Here is a 16,258-nt window from a genome sequence, read left to right on the forward strand (position 1 = left end):
GGTGTTAAAAGCTTTCCTCCAAAATTGGTAGGATTCATATTACTTGGCCAGGATATGAGGATGTTGTTTTACTTAAAATGATGTAAATTGACCTACAGATAAATATGAACACCATATCAAAGTACTCAAACAAAACATGGTAACAAAAGAGAAAACGTATGACCATTGGGACTAAAAGACTGGCGCATACCTTCTTTATGAAATTTGGACAAAAAGCTCCAGAGGTAATTATTGAATTTTGTTTTCTTAGTTAGAACATTACTAATGTCAAATATTGATGGCCCAACTAAAAACCGCCAGCAGATCGGTGTCTGCTATGGCAGGTTTTAAATATTCTACAAGAAGCAAGAGGATTTTGATACCTTTTATTCAAAATTGCAAATATCTGTTGTGTGCAGCAAATTGTACTCTAGATGTGTCCGAAATATGGCTTTCAATGATAGACAGGAGGATTTCAAAACCCAACTTCGGTTCAACTTCGCATAATATGATGTGAATTGGGCTCGCTATGCAGACAAACATCAGAAAAGTTAACATGCTAATGAGGATAACAAGGCAGATGATAATACCTTGATGCACATTTCCAAATAGGACAACAGACTATGTAATTGTTTAAAGCAGTCACAAGGCAACACTTTGGCACCAAGCAGCCATTGCATTAATTGATGAAATATAAATAGGGACTTTAATTTGTTATTGACAGGCTCATTATGATTATTAGAAGGGAAAAACATTGCAAGTAATACATCAAGTTATTTACAAAATGTAATGTATTACAACAGTATATTGTCAGACATGTAGATAGGCAACAACTTTTTATTTGTTTTAGACTTCATTTATTAGAAACACAAGTAATGAGTGCCTGACAGAATACTGCTAGATGTGTTTAAACATTAAAACATTTTTAACTAATTAAAGTATGTTTTAGACCTAGACAAAAAACCTTTACAAAATAATTTAACAAATAATCTTCAACAATACTAGAAATGAAATTAGTCATTCACGTACACAATCCTAAGAGTTAATTTAAACAATAACATATTACAAGTTTAAAATGCACACTAAATATACCAGATGTTGGAATCCCTGAAGATAATACATCCTAATTAATCATACAATCGTGGGTAAAAAAACGATGACCCCCAAGCCAGCATGGCTAGTGATACATACAGAAACACAAAACATTAGCATAATTGACCATAAAGATGGCAACCTTTTTTATTTGCCTTGTATATCTTACCAAGCAGGATTTACCCAAGTATTATGGTATGGTGGATAAAATTCTACTCAAAGTCTGAGAACGGCACACCTGGATAGTGCCATTTTCTTATTGAAACTGTAACCTAATGGTGCAAGATAAATTCTCCTCAGATCAGCATGCCTAGGAACAAATAAAAGTCCCCAATGTAAGTTAAATATTGCTCACAACCAAAGCACTTTTAACAGCAAAATATGCGGACATGTGATTGCTTTAGGAATATTTCTGTAGAATATGTTTTACAAGCACTTCATTGTAGACTTGCTTTACAAATGACTCAGGCATGATATTTTTCAGGTATTGTCCAAAACAATTGAGTTTTAAAGCATATGCCATTTTTCATGTACAAGTTTATCTAATCCTTCAATGATCCGCACAGCACGTCCTCTACCTCCATACCTTATTTTTCTCATTTTCAAAAGCGAATAATAGACTATGGGCCTCATCACGAGTTTGGCGGTAACCCTTAAATCCGGCAGTAGCGCTGTTACCGCCGGATTTAAGGGCCTGCCAAATCAGGGCTTTGGTTGATTTCCCCCCAGCCATTTCCGCCGAAATTTCGCGCTCATACCGCCGGCGGGAAATCCGCCGGCAGTAAGAGCACGAAATTTCCCCATTGAGCCCAATGGGGAATGGGGCATTCCCGAATGGGCTCAATGGGGAATGGGGATTTCCAATTCTGCCAAACCCGTGATCCGGCGCTAATAGCGCCGGTGGGTTTGGCAGTAGGGCAGATAACGCCAGCGCTATTAGCGCCGGTGTTACTGCCCAACTCATGATGAGGCCCATAGAGCCGATAAAACAGCCTGAGACCCGCAAGATGACCGTGTACTGGCAGATGACTTTGAAGATCTGGCTTGTATTAAAAATAAATAGGTATTAAATATATTTTGATAAATCCCTCTCCAACAGATTACTTACATCTAGGGTTAAGAGAATTACCACTCTTCTCCTAAAATCCCATTAATTGGGCCCCAGGATTTGGGTGACTATCAGTTTATCACCTATCATTTTTCTTCCACCATAGAAAGCTCATGAAACGTGCCATGGCCACCAAGCATCAACATGAAGATATGATCAACTAGATCATCATCATGATGACTTTAGATCTGGCAAAGGGACAGAATCCATCCTCAATGTGGTCATGGATGATCAAAGACTAGCTGGAGGTGTGTATGGGACAGCAGCATCAATCGTATTAGATGCGTCGATGGCTTTTGACACCGTTTACCATTACATCCTAGATCAGGGTATCCAAAGTAGTGGTATGTAGGGCACAGCCTTAAAAGTGTTATGGTCATTTCTATGGCTTTTATTTAGTGTGATGTCTCTGATGCTTCAAAAGGCTACGCTTTTGCCTGAAAGACTTATCACATTCAGAACATTTATATGGTTTCTCATCAGTGTGACTTGTCTGATGTTGTAATAGATAAACTATTTGCTTGAAAGCCTTGCCACATTCAAAACACTTGTATGGCTTCTCGCCAGTGTGATTCATCTGATGTACTGTTAGATTAACATTTTGCTTAAAGGTCTTATCACACTGCAGACATTTATATGGTTTCTCGCCAGTGTGATTCATCTGATGTACTAACAGATTAGCCTTATGCTTGAATGACTTGTCACATTCTGAACAAGTATATGGTTTCTCACCAGTGTGACTTCTCTGATGTTGCAACACTTGCCCTTTGTGCTTAAAGACCTGATCACATTTAAAACATTTATATGGTTTCTCACTGTTGTGATTTATCTTATGTTGCAACAGGCAGCCGTTGTGCATGAACCTCTTTTCACATTCAGAACATTGATATGGTCTCTCCCCTGTGTGGTTTTTCAGATGTTGCACTAGACTACGCTTTTGAATGAAAGCCTTGTCACATTCAGAACATTTATATGGTTTCTCACCAGTGTGACGTCTCTGATGATACAAGAGATCATTTTTATGCCTGAAAGCCATGTCACATTCTGTACACCGATATGGTTTCTCCCCTGTGTGAATTCTCAGATGACACAAGAGATCATTTTTATGCCGGAACGTCTTGTCACATTCTGAACACTTATATGGTCTCTCCCCAGTGTGAATTCTCACATGCACCAAAAGACGACACCGTTGGATGAAAGCTTTGTCACATTCAGAACACTTATATGGTTTATCACCAGTGTGATTTCTCTGATGATACAAGAGAGAATTCTTATGCTTAAAACAGTTGTCACATTCTGAACACTTAAAAGGCTTTTCACCTGTGTGAGTTTGCTGATGTTCTAAAAGGCTATTTTTCAGCTTGAAAACTTTGTCACATTCAGAACATGTATACGGTTTCACTTCAGTGTGATCGCTCTGATGTTGCATTAGGTAACTTTTCTCCTTGAAAACATTTGCACTTTCAGAATATTCATATTGGTTCACCCCAGCATGATTAACACTCTGATTTTGCAATATGCCACCTATTCGATTGAAAACCTGGTCAGGTGCAGGACACTCATATGGTCCCTCCCCCAAGTGATTTCTCTCCTCCTGCTGCAGAGTAGGCATTTGCATGAAATCATTATCATATTCAGAACACTTAAATAGATTCTCCCCAGTGTGATTAATCTGGTCTAGTAATAGATTACATCTTTGCATGAAACCCTTGTCACAGTCATCTTGCTTAAGAGCCATTTGAAATTCAGAAACTGCACGCAGTCCATCCATTGTATGAATGTTATATTTAAACAGTCTCTCCCTCTCTCTATATATATATATATATATACAACCATACACACAGTACCACTTAAGATTAGTATTGATCATGTTAAGGACATGTTTTCATTCATTCATTCAATGACATCAATGCATCCTAAGCATACCTGGATAGCGTACAGTATTTCAAGTAGCAGAAACAAGTCCTTTTAAACTTCAGTGTTCCAGATATAGTTTAGAGTTTTGTATCTCATGTATCTTTGGACCTTTATCTATGAATGGTGCTGTGGGGTCATTAGCATTTTAAAAAGTTACTAACTTTATAGCAGGAATATCATTAATCCTTAAGGTTTAGAACTTTTGCAACAACTTTATTAAATCCATGGTCAAACCTGACGTTTTGTGCTGGTTGTGGTGCATCCGGGTCTTCACTTTAAAGAGGTGAGGCACAGATGTTCTTTGAGTCCTGGTAGATGAAGGTAGTCAGGCACAATTACAAATGGAAGCCATAGTCATCTCTTCTGCCCATTAAGTATCACTCCGTCCACCATTTTGCACAGTCTGGATTCAGTGTAGTATTATTACGCGGCTCTTTAGAATGAAACACTTGTTGCGGTGGGTGCATTTGTCTTGAAGTTGCCCCGGTCAAGAGTAAACAATATGTTCCTGTGACTACAGCTAGTAAAGAGAGAGAGTTTTCTTTGACTAGCAGTTTCTTAAAACATTTTTTTCCATTTGTACTTCTTTTCATTCCCCTGTTGGAATAGAAACAGACATCTGCACTTAGTTGTCCTATGAGAAAAGAATACATAAACAATACTTTGTATAGCCTACACAAATCCACAAAACATATGGTTTAAGTTTATAAATCTGACATGATAAAACCTAGTATACATTAACAAAGTCACCAAACTAGTTGTGACTCATTAACCATCACAAATGAACACAGAAATAAAAACAACAGTGGCCAATTTAATAACAGCTGGAACCAATTAAGACACTACAACGGTTGAGAGCCACTGAACCGCAGCATGGATAAACAGACTTTGGGTGGGGATTTGGAGCAAAGACAGAGTCTACTGTTTGTTTCCGCCACAGTTCATATAACAAAGACAAGCTAGAGGATTTGTACCACGAAAAAAAACAAAGCAACTCGAGAAGACAAGCTTGGACAATAGCAGTTGACAGGGCAGGAAAATTCCCTCAGGATTACCTGAGAATGAGACCTTCAGAAATAGAATATTATTGGTGAGGAAACAAAATAATATTCACCACTAAAATGGTTAGAATGCACAGTACTATACGGTACACTAAGGAACATGCTTCCATTAGTAAGAGACACTGAGTCGCTTTGTTGGCTACCGTTTATTCTACCGTTCACTCTCAGTGACCAAGAAGAACAAGACCACCATGATTGAATGAAAGACTATCACTAGCCCTCTAGGTAAGTCCACCATCTTGGATTGGTAGTCCAACATATGTCAGAGGAAGCCAACACTGAGGAGAGGAACATTTATCCTGAGGGAAAGAGAGATAATCATGAGGAGCATAAGTGAGGCGGGTGACTAGGATTCCGGGCTCAGGTAGGATGGCTTCACAGTGTGTCAGTTGCGCACACGAGGATTGCATACATTTGTCAGTATGTGTAGACACGCACTGCAGAGGAAAGAGATGTGGCCATCTGAGAAACCTGTAGTGGGATAGAAAGTGCGACATGTCACATATTAGGGCCATTAGAGGGCTGCATGAACAGCTAAGACTAATAGTTTATTCAAAGTATGCGCTAAATGCTGAAACAGATCTTTATAGATGAATTTAGTAACGTGTTGTGATAGTAGCGCCTTCATAAATAAGGAGCTACATTGAAGGTGCAGGCCTCAAAGGAAAGGAAAGTTGGATTGTGCATAGAAAGGCAAGGCAGAGGCCCAAATTTAGTAGCTAATATAGACCTGTATTTGAGTGCTTAAAGCATTATAGCGCTTGGATAGCCAGGCTTTGTAGTCAAGGCACTATGACACTAGCCAGTAAAGCTTGCTCACTAGGGGTTAATTGCAATGCATATCATTTCAGCTCCTCTCTTTGCCAAAGTGGCTTTGCAAGGCTTGATAAACAAATCCTCTTTCGCATGGGAAGGAATGGTACTGCCGCATACTCACTGATAACAAACATTCCTGGGCTTTCGCAGATTGGCTTCAAGGGAGGGAGGAAAGGAGCGTCTTGGAGAGTTAGCAAGTTGGGATTTTCCATCAGTGGACATGTTTTGCACTAAGAAAGTTCTGGAACAGTGCGTCACGTTGACTGACAGCACGAGATTACAAAATGCACATGCACCCATGACTCAGAGAGAGATTCATCCGCGGACTCACTTCAAGCAAGGGCCCGGAAGATGACCTAGGCGGCACCCTGTGGCGCTGTCATCTACAGAGCTAGCTGAGCAAGCAGTTTGTTTTAGATGGCCGGGATCTCTCAGCGCTATCAATAACATCCAAGGGACTGTGTTTCTCTAATGAGCTTTGTGATTTTCTCTAACTTGAATTCCAAATTGCTGCTATATTTACTGCTCTGTTATATTATGTTATGTCTAATAAATGCAAAATGTATACTGAAGGTGTCATTACTCTAGCATGAGTTCATTGCTTGGCAAAAGCGGACCTGTAAGTGGGTGGAATTGGGTAATTTATGCTAATAAGGGCTGGTCTCTTGGGAGCAATACCCCATTTCAATACAAGACCAAACTGTGTTCCTGCCAGATGGTGGATATGCCAGCAGCAAGTCTCCATGTTACTGAGTGGCCACGTCAATAATTACAACAGGCAGAGGCCCAGAGACCTCAGCCTCCTTGAGGCGTATTACCAACAGAAGCAATTCAGGAGTTTCAAATCTTACAAAGTCCCCTCTATACTTGTGATCCACAGCTTTCTCAGAATGATAAGAGGTGGCACCTTCAAATTTCAGAAATTAATGAGTACATCAAGTTCTCGTGACATAACACATTACCACCGATTTTTCAGAACATGGAGATTAAACAAGGAGCTGAAAAATGTCTGTCATACATTGAGCACATCAGAAGGGTGCTTAAGGGGAGACATGTGGCCTCTCTATAATAATGTTTTGCTTTTTTAGCTGTGTAAATTGTTCATTGTATGATATTTTTTTAGATTATATACAAAACAGATTAGGATGTAACTAATGATTATTTTTCTTTCTTTTTTTGTGATTGTATAAAATATTAAAAGGTTGAATGTTTCAGCCGTACCAAAAAAATAAAAATAATAATAATAATAATTTAGCATTTATATAGCGCTGCGAACCATCGGGCATCTGAGCGCTGCTTATTATTACCCACAGTGTGTGGTGCTTATTTATCGACCTCAGAAGGATGAATGGTTGAGTTTGGCCCAAACGGAATTCGATCCAGCGTCAGCAGGCTCTGCACAGATGTCAAAGCGAGTGCTCTACTCACTGTGCTATTGGACCAGCATAAGAAGACAAGACCCATCAATCAATACATTTTCAAATACCACGAGATCAGGAAACCCTTAACCTCTTTACCTGCTTGTTGATAGACGGCTTCAATCAATTGATAAGAAATGACTTTGTGTATCTTCTCCAGACAAAACACAGCGGTTACCTTGTTCCCACTGACCATGAAGGGAACAGTGACTTCTGGATGAATATATCCAGTGAGATACGACAACGAATTTCAAAGTGGCTGGGTTTCATCATCTCTGTTCCTTAGACCACGTGACCAGACTTCATCGTCAGCAGCGGGCTGGAGGGGAAGAGAGCCACAGCCAGCCCTACATGTGTGGGCAGTGTCCACTGAGAGGACCCTAATCCTGTTCACCCCCTTGTTCTTACATGCATGCCACCTTTTTCCTAAAGCCTTGTATGGTGCGGCTGCGAACCTGTTCATGCGCATCTTGGCTTCCATTAACCCGTCTGCGGTCGGTGCTGGCTTTCAAATATCCTGTGGCCCTCTACACTTAGATTGTTTAACAGCACAGCCTTTTTTCTAGCCTTAATGAGGACATACACATCTAGTGCTTCCAGGTATAAGTCAAAGAGGTTAAGACATCTGTTTCAATGTATGGCGCGATTGCCTGGGCAAGTTAGACAATTCTTGTGGTGGTTGCGCTCCATGCATTTTCTCAATGGTGCGTGGGGCAATCAGTGGGGCTCAATGTATCCCGTCCCACCTTTATGATTACAGGATTCACTTTTGTTCACTGTTAATTGTATTGTACTGCTAAATGTACTTCAACCTTTAACTACTGATGTCTCCCAAAATGTACATTCAAATAACGGTGCAGTTCCCCCTTATATTACTCATAGCCTTGGGCATAGCTTTAACTTTCATTTATATTACACTTGCAGCTCCACACCCTCTAATATGGCGCAATACCCGCCTCAGACCATCAACCTGAATCAATTGCTGACGTCAGATAACCTTAACAACTCTGTGCCTCAGCCACCCGCATGTAATCACCAACCTTGTAACACTCTTATAAGAAATGAAAGGCTCTGTTCCAGGCTAGATAAGCTATTTGAACCCCTAGCAAGAACACTTAGCATTCCTAATAGAAGGAGCATCAATCGACATACGGAAAACCTTAACAATAGAAGGAATTGCCTCCACAGCTCCTCCTGCGCATTCATGCGCAACATTATCACGTCACCTCTAAAACCCAAAGTATGGAAGGCACACCCACTATTTCACCCTCTAACACAGTTCTCAAAGGCGCTTTATTAAATGCCAATCTCTAGTCGCACCGGCAAATGAGATCTCTGACATCATACAATCAGAAAACCTTGACTTCCTAGCGGTGACTGAATTGTGGCTGCATGCCGCTGCAGGCCCAGCACTCTCGCTAGCCATCCCCAATGGCTATACTATCTTTAGAACGGACAGAAATGAAGAGTGAGAAGGAGGTATAGCCCTTATTGCTAAATCGATTTTACCCATCAGACTTGCTCCTCCCCATGATATTAAATCATGTGAAAACCTCACAGCTAAGCTTACCATCAATAATACCCAGACGCTCACTATCCATCTCATATACAGACCCCCAGGCCATATCGCAAGAGGCCTGGGGAGGAAGATATCTCCAATACACTCTCCAACAATCTAAAAAATGTATCCCAAATCCTCCTATTAGGGGACATAAACTTAGGCTTTAATGACCCGAAAGATACACATGCAATAAGAGTGTCCAATATACTAACCGAACTAGGCCTTACCCAGAGAGTACTCCTCCCGACTCACAATAAAGGGAGCATATTGGATTGGGTAGCAGATTACTTGGGTAACAGATTACCACTGCAATGCCTACTCCATAGATCACCAGATTTGGACAGATCACCACCTTGTAACCTTCTCCTTAGCAACTGAAAATCTGATCTCCATGCCGACAGTGTCCATCTGTACCCACAAGGAATAAAAAGAATATCACCTGTGATAACCTACTCCCCCTCACCCTCCCTACACTCAATGCACTCCCCGATAATATGGGGCATGATGCATTGGTCAAAGAGTATAATAAAATCTTGTCCTCATCTCTTGACTTAATAGCGCCTCTTAAAATGAGAAAAAGCAAGCCGAAAGCCCATCTCAACACATGGTATACTCCCCACCTGAAAACACAAAGAATAAAAAAAAGACAATGTGAGCTCTCCTGGAGACTATCACCATCCGAGGAAAACAAGACTAACCTCAGGACTATACCTGCCCTCTACAAAAACTAAATAATTCTAGCTAAACGTGAAACCTACAATGCCAGAATATCACAGGCCAAATCAAGCACGAAAGAGCTGTTTGTTATCCTGAAAGAGTTAGAAGCTCCTAACCCAGTGCCGGATAACTGCGTAAAAGACAAATGATGGCGCTCTAACATACAGCAAGCACTTGCCAATAAAGTTATGACCCACCAGTCTAAAACTGCCAAGAAAAAAGCCTCTTTTACTGGAACCACACCACCCACTTCCATCCATGGCCCTCCAATAACACTGCTGACCCTCTGCGTTTCAAGTTCTCTAAAGTTACTATACTCGAAACAGAAAAAACTATTCTATCACTCAAACCTTCTAACTGCCAGTGTGATCAATGCCCAACACAACTTATAAAAGATGCAGTCAGAGACTTGGCCCCTTTCATCACTAAACTCATTAATGCCTCCTTCTCTTCAGGCATGATCCCAACTAACCTCAAAGAATCGTGGGTTATACCACTACTTAAAAAACAGACCCTGGATCCAGCCATACCCACCAATTACTGACCGATTACCACAGTGCCTTTTCTCCTGAAAATCATTGACAAGATGGCCTACTCACAAATACAAAAACACCTTGAATCCAACTTATTACAAGGAGCACAAGAGTAGGTTTCCGTCCCCAACATGGGACAGAAATAGCATTAATAGATCTGAAAGCTCAGTTAGATGAATTTAGGGACAATGGAAAATCGGCCCTTCTCCTCCTTCTGGACCTTTTGGCTGCATTTCACCTTGTGGACCACAGGGTCTTGTGCAGCTATCTGGACTCTGCCGCTCTTTTCTCGGCAGAAGCTATAGCATGGATACAATCTTTTCTAAGTAATCGGACTATGAGAGTCTTTTCTCCCACAGCAGCCGCAGATCCCATCCCCATCACTTGCGTAGTGCCCCAGGGTTCTTGTGTCTCACCTACCTTATACAATATCTTCACAAAGCCCCTTTTCGATGATCTGGATCATCTTGGTATCACCTACACTAACTATGCATATGATACTAAGATACTCCTACCACTTACTGGGGATTATGACAAGGATTTGGCCTTGGTGAATAGGGAATATCTCATCATCCAGGCATGGATGGCTACCCATGGACTATGCCTGAATGATGACAAGACTGAGAACACTATCCTGGGCACAACCTCAACCCTAAAAAAACTGGGCCCTAACTACACGGCCTTCAACATCGATAATAACATCGTCACTGTCGCTAAGGAGGTGAAAACTTTGGGGTTCTACCTTGCCTCTACCTTGTCCCCAGCAAGTAAATGCCATGGCATTGGTCACAGTTTATACTCGCAAACTGATCAGAGCAGGCAAACCCTTTTTATCTAACAACAGTTGCATTACCCTGGCTAGAGCGCTTATTCTATCCAAGCTTGACTACTGTAATGCGATGTACATAGGAGCCAACAAACAAACTATCAAGAAAATCCAAGTCCTCCAGAACAATGCCTTGAGAGCAGCACTTGGAATTGCCAGGAGAGAACACATCTCTCAGATTAGAAGGGCTAATAATTGGATCTCCAACCAGGATAAAATCAATTTAAAAGCGCCCTCACTAATGCCTGAATAACGTGGAACCTTGCTATCTGACTGAAAGACTTACTAGAAAATCCTCCACAAGAACTACCAGGCTATCTAATACCAACTGCCTTCAAGTCCCAAGATTCAAGTTATACAGAGTCGGTGGCAATAGCTTTACGGTCAAGGCAGCCCAATTTTGGAACTCCCTACCCCCACCATTAAGAGCAGACCAACCTTACATGATCTTCCACCATAACGTAATAAGATGGTTCAAAGACTCTGATAAATAAAGCCCGCTCATTACATAATTAATTGATCTTTCCTTCTGCTACCTGTAAATAAACTGTATATAAATAGGCATCGACTTGTTATTCTATATGTATCTTCGACTAGCCATTGTATCTAATCATTCCTCTAATTATGTATATTGTTCTGTGGCCTAGCTCGAGATTATTATAACTATACCCCTCCGCATTGACGTTGCTGCTGCTTGAGATTTGAGCTCAATGGATGTACAACTATACCTCTCTGTCTTGACGTACCTTGTGTACTCTACTTGTTCTTTCCCTTATATTGTTTGTAAACCACATACACTGTATCATATTGTACTGTATTATCTCTTTGTGTAACTAAGCTGTAAGTTGTCTTATGCTGTGCGCCCTGATACCCACGGGTCTGGAGCGCAATGTAAATAATAAAAACAAACAAACAAATTGTGATCATCTGGATTTTCTTTCTCAATTATTTATTCTTCTAACCTAACAGAGGAAAAAGCATGCTGTGTATGTAAGGGGTCAGGAGCCAAGCAGCTGTGCTCCTAGCTCTTTCTCCCATTCTCTGTGCTCTGGCACGCTCTGTGGCCTCTGCACCCTTGCGCTCCAGAAAGACGTCACGCGTCAGCGTGGGACATGAGAAGCAGATCAGCAGGAGGGAGGAAGGAGTTGTGAAAAGTGCTGCAGATTTTGACACAGGTGAGGTATTGGATAGAGACCGGAAGTGGCACTGTGGTGTGAGGGCATGTGTGCGGCCAGTGTGTTTAGGAAGATCAGTGTAAGGAGTGTTTGTGAAGCGGACAGTACAGAGTTAAAGGTGGGTGTTAGTGTAATAGTGGTTTGGGGGGGGGAGAAGTAATGGTTTAGAGGGAGGAGTAACATTAAGGGGTAGAGGCCAGACCTAGGAGGAGTTAGAACATCGAAGGGACAGGAGATGGGATGGAGGAATGAGTCGGAGGATCAAGAAATTAAGAGAGCGAGAGTGGGTGTGTTCGGTAGTGTTCGAATCAGTGTATTTGTATGGTACAATTCCCAATCCCGGTAGTACACTAACCACTGGCTAGAGTAGGGACATTTAGAAAGTCCCTGAGGGAGACAGTTAGAAAAGGCAGTTCTGCCTTTAGCTCTTCAATGTCAGTACAAGGCAGAATTTCAGCAGTAGGGGGTCAACCCTCAATATTTACTAACCCGGGTTTAGGGATGCCTGGAATAGGGTGGATGGTCAATATAAGATGAGCGAGAGAGAGAGACAGTCATATGTCCCACAAAGATGTCCATTAAAAGCCTTGTACCATCACTCATACTTGGAGGGATTCTGGTGCCATCAGTGACAACGGGGATTAAGAAGGGGCTGAAGCTATAGAGACCCAGGGCATGAATACCAACAATGACATCGTCCACCAATAATGCAATTCCTTAAGAGTTATGAGACGAGTTACAAAAAGAGAGAGAGCAGGAAGGGAGATGAGAAGACCTGGCGGCGCGTTAACCACAAGAGTCACTATGGACTGTTGCAGGCTGACTGCAGGTGTAGCTGGGAGCAGAAAAGTAGAGAACCAGATGTGTTGTTTTGAAGAAATTTAATGTTAAATATCTTCTAGGATAAATTTGGCATAGCTGCACACAGAATTACAAGGGGGAATAGCACAGTCGGAGGGTGGTAGCAGGCCAGTAAAAAGTGAGGTTTGTGAACTGGGAGTGGTAAGAAAAGACGTCACAAGTCACAAATAAGGAAGGTGCGGAAAGGGACATTTTGTAAAACAAGTGTTGCAAAGAGGGACATTCGTCAATGCCACAGACAATCATTTAGTATCCTTCAGGTTGCAAATGCATTTCTCAACTGCTCTCTTCAATATGGTTGCAATAAGGCTGGGGAAATATGCTGTCACTCGTGGATCCGTACAGTTGTGCGGTGATTCAACCAGTTTCAACAGCAGGGTCAGGCTCAGGGGCTCTGCCTGGCGCGCCTGGTGTTACCTTCTACCGTCCTGCTCCAGATCTTGGTGCAGCTATATTCTCCTCCTGCTCAGAGGGAGTGAGTGCTGCGGGACACATAAAGAGTTCCTCGGCTACCATCGGTCACCGCTCTGCGATATTGACAGAGCGCTGCCTGACATTTCATCACAAGCAATCTGGCAGTGTCTCACTGCACAGTATACGGCCACCAATGCTGTAATTAGTGCTCCACAGTAAACGCCCTTACTTGCTGTATGCCCTGTTGGTCTACCCTACTCCGCAGAAATGAGTCTGAAGCCCTGGCGTATCCCATGTCGGTTGTGAGCAGCTAGCACTGTCCTGGTTATCATTGCATTCTAGTACTAGTAGTCCTGAATCAATAAGGATAACAAACAAAACCACGGGTACCAAACGTAAATCGAACAAGATGAGGGGAGGAATTGCTCACGTTTTGTATAAGGAATCTTTGAATCTTTGCCAGGAGCCACACTTGATGAAAGTGTGGTAAAATCAACAGACATGAAGCAAGCCTGTTGAGAGAGTGGAGGGGGCTCGCCGTCAGCCAAGCCAAGACTGCTACAGAAAAGGAGAGGAGCCATCATGCTGCGGCAGTCTTCATAATTCTCCGGCCCCCTGTGTTCGGTGTCCACTGGGTAAGGATACCAGGATACAGCCGATGAGTCAGTAGCCCGAAGCAGCCTCTTACGGAGCCGCGGAGAACACAGCGCGTCCTCGAGGAGGAGAGAGGACACTGAGCTCTGTGTGCTGTGTGTCAGGATTTCCTTTAGATACAATCATTGGTATAGGTGAGCGGCTTGGCAGGGGGGGTTTACACTTTTGTTTTTCACTTGGCAAACTACATGCATGTACACTTAGGCGTAGGCTTAGGCCCCTGTGTTATGGGTTCTGGGCGTTAGGCATAACAGGACCTAAATGACTTTTAAAGGAAGAACCCAAAGGCAAATGCTAAAATATTTATTAAACACCCAGTAGCTCTGCCAGCAACCTTGCCCGCAATATCAACGATGCCTTTAATGCCCACACTGCCGTTTCCACCGCTCTCACTAATAACGAACAATACTCACTTTGAGGAGAAATTTGTTGACAGCCGCCCTCCCTCATCATTAGACGTGGGGAAGAATATGCCCAACAGTATTCAAGAAGCAGCGGGGGAGGGAAACGTATTGATTAGTGAAATTCATCAATTCATTGGAAATATTAACATCCCAGTAAGCCTGGACCCCTGGGGGCCATAGGGGAGGGGCAAAGTCACAGCGCATCCAACCAAGGGCAATGACACTAAGCGAGACAGAGGTCCCTGCAATAGGGACATGGACGGCCCAGGCAAACTGATTGCGTTGGATAATGAGGTTGCTGAGGTCCGTGTGGCCTCTGCAAAGCCCATGGCAAGCCCAACAGTACTTGGAGACAAGTGTGATACCATAACCTGGGCCTTGCAGAGATGTTCTTCACCAGTGGTCATGGAAAGTGAATAAAGTTCCATCAATTGCTACGCTACGACCAGCCTGCCTACTACAACCCACGTAGTGGAAACCACAGTGCACACTGGAATGCCGATCAACCAGCCTTCACTCATCAAACTTTACACTGCTGTTATTTCTGATGTCACAGGGTCTTTTGTAAATGGCTGGAGGAAAGCGGGGCAAATTTCATTGTCTAAAGAAAACAATACCAAATTCAGGCAGAATGCCACTCAAATTAGCGAACCTGAGGGAAGGGTGGGCAAGGAGGAGGGTCTTTGAAAGCCATCCGACAATACCTCAGGGCATGCCACCTTACATGTAGAACAAATGGGGGTCAACAATGGTACCAACCTTGATAATGACCCCTCCGATTGTATCACTTGCCCAGCCCCCCTGCCCTGCCCCGGGCCAACACTTATGTTCAATCCGGTACACGATGGCACTAAGGATACAGGGGCCCACATATGCAAGTGTAATGATGTTCTGCTTGAATCGGCCTCAAATAAAAAAATAACAGCATCACACATACAGCATCAAATGCAGAACAGCAGCACACATACAGAGTGCACATAAGGACTATTTACTGCTCTATCTCTACTGACCTAGACTCCGGTCCCCAAGGGCATTTAACCTACAGCGCGTTGAGACCATACCAATGGTGAAAGGCTCTATATAAATGCCCATTAACATCACATGGGCCATCTAAGGCCCTGTTTGCCCCTGTTCTCCGCTGAACGGCGCGCAGCGATTTAACCACTTGAACTTTGCCTGGACTTCGCTATATGACCTTACATCCTTTGTAAGTACCTACTTGGAGCTAGCACCACGTTAAACTTGCGTTAATAGTCTCATGCATATCCACCTGAATGTCGTATCTAGTATATATCTGACTATCCATCTGATGGCACATTAGCCTTCTATCTGCACATTACCTGAACACTGCATCCAGCCTATACCTGCCTAACAGTTGTGTGATGCATTAGATCATGCCTAACTAATTATTTTACTATGTTACAACTGCTGTAAACGCTATACTTATTACCTCTTACCATTGCACTCGCTCAGCACCATTGCATGCACAATGTGCCAAATGCTAGCCATAATCACACTAACACTGCACTGTATTATGATGCCCCTGTGGAATTGCTATGTCTCTACGGTCTCTACCAAATGTAATTTGTGATAACCACTCATTAGTCACTTGAAACTGCCTGCCATCCTGGGCCACTGTGAAAACTCACCCTGCTCAGAACCCTGAAACGCCCATTGCCAGCCACCAAGTGGCCTCTCTAGGAATCTATCCTCCACCTTCAG

General features: G+C 42.6%; 1 protein-coding gene across 5 annotated transcripts in view; it reads right to left on the minus strand.

Moving 5' to 3' along the window:
* Positions 1–351: 351 nt before the first annotated feature.
* Positions 352–16,258, minus strand: part of LOC138516946 (zinc finger protein 135-like) — a 34,963-nt gene continuing 19,056 nt past the window's right edge. For 4 of the 5 annotated variants that reach the window (XM_069632423.1, XM_069632422.1, XM_069632424.1 and 1 more), the window contains one exon: positions 352–4,693. In XM_069632423.1, coding sequence (XP_069488524.1) covers positions 2,571–4,049 — 1,479 coding nt within the window. In that variant the 5' untranslated portion in view covers positions 4,050–4,693 and the 3' untranslated portion in view covers positions 352–2,570. The other variant, XR_011282331.1, reaches the window with a different exon arrangement.

Source organism: Ambystoma mexicanum, chromosome 6q (genome assembly GCF_040938575.1).
Source record: "Ambystoma mexicanum isolate Mex_15411 chromosome 6q, UKY_AmexF1_1, whole genome shotgun sequence".
NCBI classification, from domain to species: Eukaryota; Metazoa; Chordata; class Amphibia; order Caudata; family Ambystomatidae; genus Ambystoma; species Ambystoma mexicanum.